The sequence below is a fragment of the Mirounga angustirostris genome, unplaced genomic scaffold (assembly GCF_029215605.1).
Source record: "Mirounga angustirostris isolate CCGP_5_RB_7025 unplaced genomic scaffold, mMirAng1.0.hap1 SCAF_3, whole genome shotgun sequence".
Lineage (NCBI taxonomy): Eukaryota > Metazoa > Chordata > Mammalia > Carnivora > Phocidae > Mirounga > Mirounga angustirostris.
The window spans coordinates 122,041,290-122,053,990 of NW_026991711.1; the positions used below are offsets into that span (position 1 = coordinate 122,041,290).

General features: G+C 37.7%; 1 protein-coding gene across 3 annotated transcripts in view; it reads left to right on the forward strand.

The window, feature by feature from the left end:
* The window catches only part of GPD2 (glycerol-3-phosphate dehydrogenase 2), a 140,769-nt gene that overhangs the window by 54,085 nt on the left and 73,983 nt on the right, over positions 1-12,701 (forward strand). For all 3 annotated transcript variants that reach the window (XM_054506209.2, XM_045868836.3, XM_054506210.2), the window contains exon 3: positions 2,590-2,761. In XM_054506209.2, the coding sequence (XP_054362184.1) occupies positions 2,590-2,761 (172 nt within the window). The remainder of the gene's footprint in view (positions 1-2,589; positions 2,762-12,701) is intronic.

Below are 12,701 nucleotides of genomic sequence, written 5' to 3' on the forward strand. Positions count from 1 at the left end.
TGATGGTGTGTATATGAAAATGAAGATTAGAATGAATTGAGGAGTTGGTTGAGTGAGTAGGAGGTGAGGCAGTAGAAAAAGCAAGGGTATACAGGACTTTCCAGAATTTTTAGGATGGTAAAAACATATGTAAGAGGCATTTTTTTTTTTTTTTTTTTTTTTATTCTTAAGGTGAGTTGAGATAGAGTGTACTGGGCGGGGGGTGGGGGGAAGGATGAGACAAGGGACAAAGACAGAGAAACAGTGCATGCAGTCCGTGGTATTGAGAAGCCCACAAGGCATGAGGGGTGCCCATCAGACCCAGCATACTTGCTAAGGAAGAAATTCAGTTGAGTTTAATATTCATAGTTACGACCTGTTAGCAGAGTAGAACAGGTGCCTTTTAGTGTTACCAAGTTCTAATGACTTATATCATGATATAGTCCTTAAATTTATTTCTTCAGTATTTCTATAAAACTTACAAGCAGAAAATGTCAGCATTTTTTTTTTTTTTTTAATGTGTGAAAATGCTCTGGCAGTTTAGTCACTTGTCAGTCTTATGTCCAAGTACTACCCATCTGTCATGGCCCAGTTGAATCCTCAGATGAAAGACCCTCCCTCCCTGACCAGAACAGTCATAGCCTGGTGTTTCTTTGCTTCACTTTGGCATTTGTTCTTTCAACATACTTTTATATATGTATATACTGCATATATATATGTGTGTGTGTATAAAATGTATATATTTAAAACTCTTCTTCTTTTTCTTCTACTTCCTCCTTCTCCTCCTCTTCCTCCTCCTCCTTCTTTGATGATAGAAGGCCAAGCCCGTGACAGAAAAATGTCATGTTCCCCTAAAACCTAGTAGTTACATTTATTTAGTTATGGTAAATGTATGTAAATATGTATGTAAATGTGAACATGGGGAAATGGTTATTAGTAGATAAGTGGAGGAGTTGTATAAAGGAGAATAAGATTTTTGTGGCTTGCATCTGGATTATATAGCCTGAAAAATTATGGCACCTGATTATAATCTCTTGTTTTTATGAGACTTAGGAAAGTGTGTTTTAAAAGTTCCCTTTTACGTGCCATTAAATGATTAAATTATTTAATAAGTAATAGCAACAACTCAGTGGTGGTACTTCACAATTGACCAACTACTCTCCTATCATTCATCCATCAGACTGAGGACGACTCAGAGATGTAGAGCTAGAGACATCACAGGGGTTTATCCCATTCTACAAAGGAAGAAACCAACGCCCAGGGAGATAATGTGTCAAAAGTCATATACTGGTAAACAAAAGAGTGCTGAGACCAAAGCCAGGACCCTCTGATCCAGGTTTCTTTCAGTGTCCTCTGTGGCTTCTAGATTTATTTTTATAGAAATCCAATTGGCCTGACAATAATTAAATTCAATTTTAAGGAACAACTTGGTTTCTTTTATTCAAATGAATAAAAAAAATCACTTATCAGAACAATATTATGCTTGGAGTTAAAATCACTGTTTCTTGAACAGGCTTTGGCCTTGTGGTTCAGAGCTTCCTATGTGGCCCCTACAGCAGAATGGGAAAAACACTGCCGGCGTTACACTGATGCTGGGATTTAGAGGAAGGAAAATCGAAGTTACATACCTGTGGATAACTAACTGTTAGAGCAACCCCAGCCAGCACTGTTCACTATAGTGATTAAACCTACTATTAGCATTTTACTTATCTATTTTTCTGGGCTTTTGATTCTAATTTCTGGCAACTTTTTTTTTTTTTTAAGACCATCATTTTTTTTATTAAGGACAATAGCTTACCTTCTAATGAAAGAAAAACTAGAAACAGGGAAGGTCATTATCCTTTGGGGGGGCTATTGCTGGCTTTATTTTATTGTTAAAGCTTTCAAAAATTGAAATAGTGTATATTAAATATATAAAATATATAATTTTATATTAAAACATTTAATGGGGAAGCCTTTGACTAAAATCCTTAAAAAAAATCATTTCTGTTGGCCATAGCCGATCATTTGAACAGGACAATAACTTCCGTTAAGCGGATTCTTCTTTGATTATACTGACCTAAACTCATAGACCTCCAAGCTCTAGAATCTGTTTTTGCCAGGGGAATTAAGGAGTGAAGAACATACCCTTTTAAGAAATTGCAGAAAGGCATAAAGTGCTTTTTTCCTCCTCCTTTCAACACTTTAAAATGTTATCTGAATGAATTACTGCTGTGGGGTAAAACATTTCCTTCTGTTCTCCTATAAATTGTCTTCGACTAGGTATTTGGGAATTGCTGTACAGTGTGGGAAATAGTTGAACGTGGCTGTTTATGAACCCAAAACAAGCAGTTGATACACTGAATCTGAAACCAGGTGTTCCCTGCCTAAATAGTTGTGGCTTATTAAAACAAAACAAAATATCCCCCCCACCCCCCAACCTCCCGAATTGTAAGGACTTTTCTTTTCTACAGGGCAGTTAGTCCTGTGGCACCACGTGGACTTTGGACTACGGCCGAGCTTTGATATTGCTCGTCTTCATTACACATCTTTTTAGAACACCGAGAGGTGTCTTGCGTTGGTGTTCCCATGAACAATTAAAAGCAGACTTTGGATTCTTTCTTACACCAGGTGAACCTGGCCTATGTCGAAGCAGCCCAGTGCATCTCAGAACCTGTTAACAGGGAGCCTCCTTCCAGAGAAGCTCAGCTGCTGACTTTGCAGAACATGTCCGAATTCGATATCCTGGTCATTGGAGGAGGGGCAACAGGGTGCGGCTGTGCCCTGGATGCCGTCACCAGAGGTGAGTCCCCACGTGGGTGGAGGTTATCCGGAGGGCGGTTTCGGCTCCGCCCACCCTGGCCCCCAGTCAAACAGGCAGCGTGCCCTCTAGGCTCGCGAAGTCACTTTCTGCTGCCTCGCCGGGTTTTCCAACCGTGGAGAAGCACCTTCATAGTTTCTCAATGTGGGGCACTCGCACAATTTTAAAATTAAACATAGCTGGTATTTTACGCGTAAAGGAATTTCTTTAAAAAGAAAACTTTAAGTTCCTATGAATTCATGAATTTGCTGTTCTTACTTATTTCTAATCTCCTAAAGTCAATACCTTTTAATGAAATAAAAATATTTGTATATGGCCTGAAATCACTTCGGTGTCAGTAAAGGGTAGAAAAGATTTATTAAAATGAGATAATCTAATAAAATAAATCTTTTTGTTCCTATATCTCTTAAAAGCGTTTCTCCCAGTGAAATATGGACTTCAGTTTGGGAGACTGGAGTTTATGCGAATTTATGATGGAAAAGACTGTTGCTAACCTGTAGTTCTGTCTCAGGCACCCAATTGGTCAGCATTAGGAAAGGCATGATGAGAAGCTCTTTAAAAATGGAAACACGACATGTAAAGAAAGAAATTTTAGTATGGAACACCGATGCTCTTCCACGTGATATATTTGATAAAATAATTTGATTTTTGCCTGTGGTTATTATTACTTTGGAGTTTGGGGTGAAGGAAATCTGGGTGCATATCCTGGCTCAGTGGCTTTATTAGATGTGTTTATAGTTGTGAACACACCCACATGCACTCACTTGGGCAAATTCCTTAATTTCTGTAAGGTTCCTCGTCTTTCCAATAAGAAAAAAATACTTTCTTTGAATGATTGTTGTGAGGATTAGTCGTAAAGACTGCTTAAAACAGTGCTTGTCACACAAAATAGAAGCTCAATAAATTATAGATAGCTGCCATTTTTATTTTTATTATTTTTATTTTTAATTTTAAGTAGGCTCCACATCCAACGTGGAGCTTGAACTCATGCCCCTGAGATTAAGAGTCGCATACTCTACCACCGAGCCAGCCAGGCGCCCCTCTAACTGCCATTATTAACATGAAGGCAAAAGACTTTTATTTTTTTAATTATTATTTTTTAAGATTTTATTTCTTTATTTTAGAGAGAGAGCACTGATGTGCATGAGAGCCTGGTAGGGGGAGGTGGGTGGGGAGGAGAAGGGATGCAGCGTGTGGAGCCCACATGGGGCTCCATCCCATGACCCTGAGATCACGACCCTGAGATTAGGACCTAAGACCATGACCTAAACCGAAAACAAGAGTTGGATGTTTAACCAGCTGAGCCACCCAGGTGCCCCTAAGGCAAAGACTTTAAGAACCACTGGTCCTGGAGAAATAATCTTTGTGGTATCCGTAGATGTATCCAGTTGGGCTGGGCACTGCTGCGTGTAATTTGGACTCTGGGTTATTTTAGTTACTGTATAAGGTTCAATATTTATTGCAGTGTCATACTCAATGGTAATAATTTATTCCATGGAATAATTCTTCTCAGATTAAGTTACTGCCACATCCACCCTAGACTTACATTTAGTTGCCTTACATACCTGGTAGAATTTACTGGTAAGAAATGAATAAATTTGGCAAGATTTAGGCACATGCGCCACAAACAGGAAAGTGCCCTAGATTTACTATGATAGCATAGGACCTGCACTGAAGTTTTGATCCATGGAGACTTCGCAGCTTAGGTCCTTCTTGTCACTTCTAAATAATGGTAAATTCAAATATAGGTCTTGGAATTTATTGTGTTGTCAGGCAGGCCCCAATTTTCATAGAACTCCCTGTTTCCATCCATGGTTCATAATTTGTGCCGCATTATTCTCGGACATATTAAATAAACCAGCTGGAAAGAATGGTTGCAGTTATCTCAAGATATTAGAACTCACCTCTCTCCCCGGAGGCCTAAGGAGGAGAGTGGACAGGGAGGGCATGTTTGTAAGGAAGGAAGGAAGGGAGGTCTTGTTTGGGGCTACCCCTCCCAGGAGTTAGAATTGATCAGGTGGCAATTTTCTGTCTTAGCGGATCATTTCTCCAGTAGGATTCAGAAAAATACATTTTTTTGGTGTTTCCAGTTATGTTCGTGTTATGTATTGAAATATAGAGCAATTTTTAAAAATTATAGTTCCACAAATATTCACAGACTGCCTGTTGGATGCATGGCGGTATGCAGGATACTAATGAGAATACAAACTGGATTGACAGCCGACACCTTTAAGGTACTCACAGTTCTGCTTGTCTGTATAGACTCGGTTACATCATGGAGAATATGTGCCTTTCAAAAGGTGTATGGACGGGCGCCTGGGTGGCTCAGTTGGTTAAGCGACTGCCTTTGGCTCAGGTCATGATCCTGGAGTCCCGGGATCGAGTCCCGCATCGGGCTACCTGCTCAGCAGGGAGTCTGCTTCTCCCTCTCCCGCTCCCCCCTCTTGTGCTCTTTCTCTCTCTCACTCTCTCTCTCAAATAAATAAATAAAATCTTTAAAAAAAAAAAGGTGTATGGACATTCTGGATCTATAAAGCTGAGAGTCGTTATATCTGCAGAGGATGGTCAGGAGAAAGAAAGCTGCTATTTTGCATGGGTAGAATTTTAATAGGCAAACATTGCTTAGTGAAAGTGTCGCAATATGAGGGAACACATGGGAGGAAAAACATGGAGTCAGTGTGTGAGGGAGAGAGCACGGTTCCCTTTGGAGGAGCATCAAGCTGTGTAGAGGGGGATATGAGAGAAGGTGGGGAGGTGGGGCTGGGCCTGGTATGCCAGAAGAAGGCCTTTGGACTTTTCTGAATGGGCCACTTTGAGACCCTGAAGAGCATTTTTGGTGATGAGGAATGGATAGGCCGTAAGGAAGGAGCTGGGCTGCTCATAAGCTTTTAAGAGATCTAGAGACAGACAAAACAGCAAGGAGGTAACTTTCTAGAGGAACAATCTGAATATTTCTGGGGACTCAGAGGAAAAAACCTGTACAGGAGGAGAACCTTAATATGCAAGTAATAGAAGGCAACATGTGGAACAAGGATATCAAAGATGTGTCTTAGGTTTGGCAGGGAGGTAAGAGACATCTCTTGGAGACAGGAACAAAGGGTAAAGATTCTAAGATATAAAAAAGGGAGCTTGTGTGACCACAAAGAACTATTTTTATTCACAAAAAAACAAAGAGAGATGTTCTACTTACAGCTAGGAGTAGGGGACTTCCATGTAGAAAAGATTTAGAACTACTGTACAGAGAATGTGATAGGGAATAAGGGGTCACTTTGCTGTGGTTAGAAAATGTAAATTTATTTTCTATGCAGGGTGTGTGTATGTGTGTGTGTGTGTGTGTGTGTGTGTCTTGTATTGTTTAGAGCAGAGACAGAGAAAATACACAGTAGGATAGAATGCGGAATGGAGAACTGACTGGATATCAGAGAAAAGATTCTATGAAGGCAGAGGGGATTGTTTAAATGGAGACCTACAACCGGTAGGGGGGGGTTGAGGGGTGTTGGAGAGCCAGCTTCCGTCAAAGAGTTAGGGTAGGTTGAGGGACTGAGGGTAATGATAATGATGCGACCCCTGTTCAGTGCCTTTTCTTCCTTTCAAAAAGTCTTGCTTTCTAGATTTATATCTTTTTCAAAGCCTAGACAAGATCATACTATAGTCATTACTTTGTAGTGTGTTACTTTCAAGTAACAGTATATTTAATCATGTCTATGCTATTCATTCTTTTTAATGGCTGAAGAATTCATCCCAAGGATGTTCTTGTTAATGATTCTTTAGGTTTCAAGTTTTTTGTTTGTTTGTTTGTTTTTCCTATTTAAAACAAGATTGTTTGTGAGTTGAGTACTGATCTAGCTCTGAGAATAAACAGATTAGTAAGATGTGGTTTTTGTCCTCCAGGGGCTTATAGTTTGTTAGTCTTTGCTGAACAAGTGCGTTTTTTCTTTGGGCAGTGAAGGACATTCGGTAGTGATGAGGACATGAACTGGTGCATGAGCTGATGACCACAGTCAAGTGAGGGGAGTGATGGAGATGGTGGTGATGATGATGACTTTGGGAAGATAAGAGGTTCCAGAGCCTGGCTGTTGACCAGATTTTAAATTTTTATAGTTAGTAGTGATTGACTGAATGTCTTATATATGGAGCTTTATATCTATGGAATATCCCTTATAAAAGGGATGGATAAACCTTAGTTTGTATTTCTTTTATTATGCTGGTAGCCCTTGGGGGGGGTAGGATTTATAATTAAAATGTATAGAGATGCTGAAGTTAATCTGTATTTATCCTTTTACTACAATTTCTGATCATATCAGTAGCCCTCTGAAGTGTGAAATAATCATGGGCATTTGGTTAATGAATTGTGCATTGTTGCTGTTCATTCATGGAATTTGCTCTTTTATTATATTTGATGCTTCACTTAACAACAAATTTTGCTTTCTCTGCGTTTGATATGTTTTTACCAAATTATTCCTGATTGTATCCATTAATCTTTAGTCACATTTGACAAAAATAAATTACTGTGATCTTTTAAAGTTACCAGTAATAATTAGATTTTTCAGGACATCCAAGTTTTGGGGGAACCACTAGATGTTAGAGGGCTTGTATAGAAATGTTTGCACAAGGTTTTTGATGAAATACTATGCCCAAATGCAATTTTGGTAATGGATAAACAAAGACTATAGAAGGCAGAGAAAAAGTCATGAAGTCTTCCTAATGAACATTTATTTACATTCTTACCCTCTGCCTTTTCTTGGGAATTAATTTTCATTTGTTTCATTTGGGAATATGATTTTATAAACATAATATGCACAATTCTTGTCACGTTCTTCTGCAGATTTCCAGAATCAATAGAAATCGCTTCTCTGTTTAACACTGGGTCCAGTCTCCAGGCAGGAGACCAGTCTTGAAGCGCGCGGCTGGAGGCACTCTGCCCCCAGGGAGAGCTGAAATGAGGAGAATCTGATAAATATAGTCACCCCCTCAGGGTTCTTCAAGGTGTTTTTTTTTCAGGTTTTTTTGTTCTTTTATGTATCGGAGATCACCTAGGACATTTTTGGTTTAAAAATCTGATTTATAAGTTTAACCGTTATGGCTTTTAATTCAAATTCCAGAGAAGACTGCCTCTTGCAGGAGGGAAACGTTCATTGTAGTTTTCCTGTTCAAAAAAAGCTATACATACTTTTAGTTTATGAATGGTATGTGTCTGGTAGTTCCTCAGTTCTCAGTTTCAGCTCGTCTAATGCAGTATAGCCCAGTGATTAAGGATACAGGTTGTGGAATTAAAATGAAGTGGGATCTAGTCTTGGCTTCATCATATACTAGCTTTATGAGCTTCTACAAGTGTCTTAACCTTGTAGAGAGCCTCAAGGTTCTCAGACATAAATGAAAGAGAACAATGACACTTTTCTGCTTAAGTAAAGGTTTGTGAGAGGGAGGAGGTGTGTGCATTGTAGAAAAAGGACAGGGAGGGAGAGCCTGGGAAGATAGTGCATTCTGGGAATTACAGGTCGGCTCCTTCACTCCCTTCTACTTCCACCCCTCTACCACCATGATGGAAGAGAAAATCCTATTTCATTCAGGACAGGAGACTTGCAACAGATGAAGTTTGCAGTTTTCTGAACACTGCTAGTTAGACTCGATTGCAAAGTCCTACTAAAATTAATTGGAAATTTAATGTAATTTTAATTAATATACTGCTTTTCTTTGACAGGAGTTGGGGGCGGGACTTGAAAAATTATGCTAAAGTTTATCTGGAAAAATAAGCCTATGAGATTTACCAGATGAATTCTGAAAAAGAATAATGATGGGGCGCCTGAGTGGCTCTGTTAGTTGAGTGTCTGCCTTCGGCTCAGGTCATGATCCTAGGGTCCTGGGATCAGCCCACATCAGCTTCCTGCTCAGCAGGGAGTCTTCTTGTCCCTCTCCCTCTGCTGCTTCCCCTGCTTGTGCTCTCTCTTTCTCTCTGTCAAATAAATAAATAAAATCTTAAAAAAAAAAGAATGATAGTAGAAGATATAGAGATCTATCAGATATTAAAGTGTATTCTAAAGCTACTTAAATTAAAATAGTTTGCTAAACAAATATAGAGATAAGCGGAACAAAAGAGCCTAGAAATAGATCTAAATACATAAAATTCAGAATATGGTGAAGTCAGGATTTCAAATCTGTCATTATTAGTTATTTAATAAGTGGTGTTGGAGTATCCACTTTCCCAGGTTTTTGTATGTATATATGTGTGTATGTATACACATGTAAATACATATGTATATATATTCTATTTGTCATATTCCAAGTGAACCAAGGATATAACCATAAAACACCATAAACCTATTAGAAGAAAGTATATGTGGATATTAAAAAAAATGTAGTAAAAAATGTATTTTTAAGCAGGACAACAATAGAGCCATTTTCCTTTTGGAAAATTTTGCCAAATCTGATTTCATAAAAACTAAAATTTATCTATGGCAAAAATAAAATAAACACATGTGAGACTGGGAAAATATTTATAACCTAGCAGACAGGGTTTGTTATATTGTTTTTAACTTTTCTATATCCTTTGCTTTAGTACGTCTATGATAAACAGCTGGATTCTTCTGCGTTTTTTTTTTTAAGTTTATTTATTTATTTAAGTAATCTCTACACCCAACATGGGGCTTGAACTCATGACCTCAACATCAGGAGTCACATGCTCTTCCGACTGAGCCAGCCAGGAGACCTGTTTTTTGTTTTTTTTTTTAATGCTTAATAAATAGAATCTATCTTTATTTTTTAATTAAGTTTTTTATTTTGATTCCGGTTAGAATCTATCTTTAACTAGGTGAATTTGATCCATTTAAAGATAGATTTTATCTATTAAGCATAAAGAAAAAAGAATGAAATTTGATCCATTTCCATTTGTTTGGATCCCATATACATTTATTTTGTATTTTTACCTTACATCTTTTATTTTACTTCTTTTCCTTCCTTTCTTTCATTCATATGAAATCACTTTTGGATCACTCTGTTTCCATACCTTAAACTCTATACGTAGAATCCTTTCCACGCTCGAGTCCCATCAGAGACTTTTCCCAGAGTCAAATTGAGGCTCTTGACCTGTGTTGATATTGAGCATTGTGCAGACCAATTGCTGAGCCAGCTGGTGGTGCTTTGGCTTAGGTGATGCTCTCTGTGTCTGTCTTCCTACCTCCTAGATATGTCCCCGCAGATAGTCCACAGCCCTGGACGGTGGTCAGCAGAAGCATCTCCACAATCACTTGTACTGGATGAAGCCCTTCTTTAGTTCCCAGCATTCAGGTGGTCAGTCCGGCTTCCTTACCTCTCCTTGCAAGGGGAGACCTGTATTCCTCTTGCCCTTCAGGGATTGAATTTTTGGTTGCTTTTGCCTGTTTTAGACCCAGGGCTCAGCAAGACAGAGGCTTTGGCCTAACCACTCTGCTCTGAATTTCTGCTACATTTCTGATCCAAAGTGTGTTTATTTTTGAGTCAACCACGTTCTTTAAATATACATAGGGATCTGTGTTTGCAGACGAGGAGGAGTTCAAAGCTGAACTCATAATGCCATATTGATCAAAATTTTACTTACAGCAATTTATAATAGCAAAAACCTGAGGTCTGGTTTAATAAATTGGGTACATTCAGTTATCCAAAAGAGGTTTATGCCTATTTTCAGGGAAAATGGCTAAAATGTATCATAAATTGGAAAACAAGTTGTGAAGAATGAGTTTATTAATTCTGTTTGTGTTTAAAGCAAAAAGGTACATAGGTTGTATACTTTCATAAGCATATTAAGTTTCTGGTAATATTTATTTATTTATTTATTTATTTATTTATTTATTTATTTATTTTATTTATTCATTTGAGACACAGAGATACAGAGAGAGAGACAGAGAGCATGAGGAGGGGGAGAGGCAGAGGGAGAAGCAGGCTCCCTGCGGAGCCAGGAGCCTGATGTGGGGCTCCATCCCAGGACCCTGGGATCATGACCTGAGCTGGAGGCAGACACTTAACCATCTGAGCCACCCAGGCGCCCTAAGTTTCTGGTAATATTTAATATGGGACATTTTTATTGTTAACATTGGTTATGTCTGGATTTTGTAACTAGGAAGCCAGTGGTGTGTTAGTCTCTCTTTTCATCCCTTGGATATTCCTCCTCTCTTTGAACACTGGCAGTTTTTATAATAAAAAAATAAAAAGAGGAAGCAACAACAGCAACTCCCTTCTTCCCTCATAACTGCATTACTCTAATTAATGTTATGGCTGAATACATTTTTGTGCCTCCATAATCTGTGTGTACTTAAGGAACACAAAGTATGTTAATGATACATTCTACTGCAAAGTGGTATCTTCATTAATAGTTTATCTGTTTCCTAATATAAATAGCAATAGTATTAAATAACCAATCCAATATAATACAATTATGTAAAATGTTAACATTCATTGTTAGGAAAAACTAGGTCAATGCATAGGATTCATATTGCTGAGGATTAACAAGCCAGGTTTACTTTGCACTGTAGAGTGTTATTTTTTTAGGGAATTGATTTTTCATATAAAATCTTCAGCCTTTGGGTTAGTCCCTTGTCTTATTAATGGCATTGGCTTTCTGAAATCCAAAGGTAAGTACCCAAAACTTTTCTAAAAAAAGATAAACTTTCCTTTCCTTAAACTACATCATTTTTCCTTCATGGGGCATGTGGCTTTAATACTTATGCTATGGTACTAATGTACAGAGTGTCTAAATTTTTTGATTTGTATATTACCTTGGTGCCTCCGCTAGGTAATTTACAGGGATTTATCTCTCCTTTCTATTTAAAAATATCTAAATAATGCCATATCTGAAAATTTATTCTAATGAAATAATTAAAAATGCAGAGTTTAAACGAAAATATGTTGCAGTAATATCTGTGATAGTGAAGGTATGAAATAACCCAAATGTTCAAAAATAGGGAATTGAATATAAATCATTGTAAATATTTAATGTAATACTATTCATACATTAAAAATAACATTATAGAAAAATATGTATTGACATGGAGAGATGTTTACAATAAATAATGTTAAATGAAAAAAATGGAATATATCATATGATCCTATTTTTGTAAAAATGTACATGTGTGATTATATACATGCATAGAAAATGCGAACGTTTAAATGTTCACAAATGTCAACTGTGGTTATCTCTAAGCAGTGCGATTACAGGAGAGTTTTATTTTGTTCTCTTTACTTCTCTGCATTTATTATATTGAGCATGTTTTCATGCACAATAAGATAATCAGTAAAAGGTATTAAAATATACTTCTGTTCTATATCATGTTGTGAAAGTTAAATGTCGTACTATTCTTCCCCTTAGAAGGTAATTACTCCTCTGTATTCATCCAACTGTCTTGAGCCACAAATTGGTTTAGCTGGAAGTGCTTGGTAGCTAGATGTTCTCACTCAGGTCAGCAAAGGCAAAGCTGTAAAGAGCCGTATTTAGTTCATGCCCCTTGCCACACATCCCTCAGAATACAATTTGAACTTGCTAAAAGATGGGTTGAAGATGACGGAAAGGCAGATTTCAGTTGACTTTATTCTTCCACTGTAGCTAACCTTGTTATCCACCTAAGATTTTCAGAGTCATTTCACTCCGAATATTAATACTTCACCACTGTCATGAAATTCCTGTGAATACCTACTAAAAGCAATCAATAATAAAAAAATAAATAAAATAACAGTACCACTCCTAAATGTTCTGGTTCATCTCAGCAGTGATAGAGCTCATTGCTTTCCATAAAAAGTAACTGCTAAGAAGAAAAGAAAAAAAAAACTATTCCTCATAAAATCTTGAACTAGTTTAGTTGAATTACTGTAAATGCACAGAGAGGTCAGCCCTTCATTGCTAGGCGCGTGGGATGGCCATTCTTTCTACTCTGAGGGAAGATCTTCCCGAGCTCCT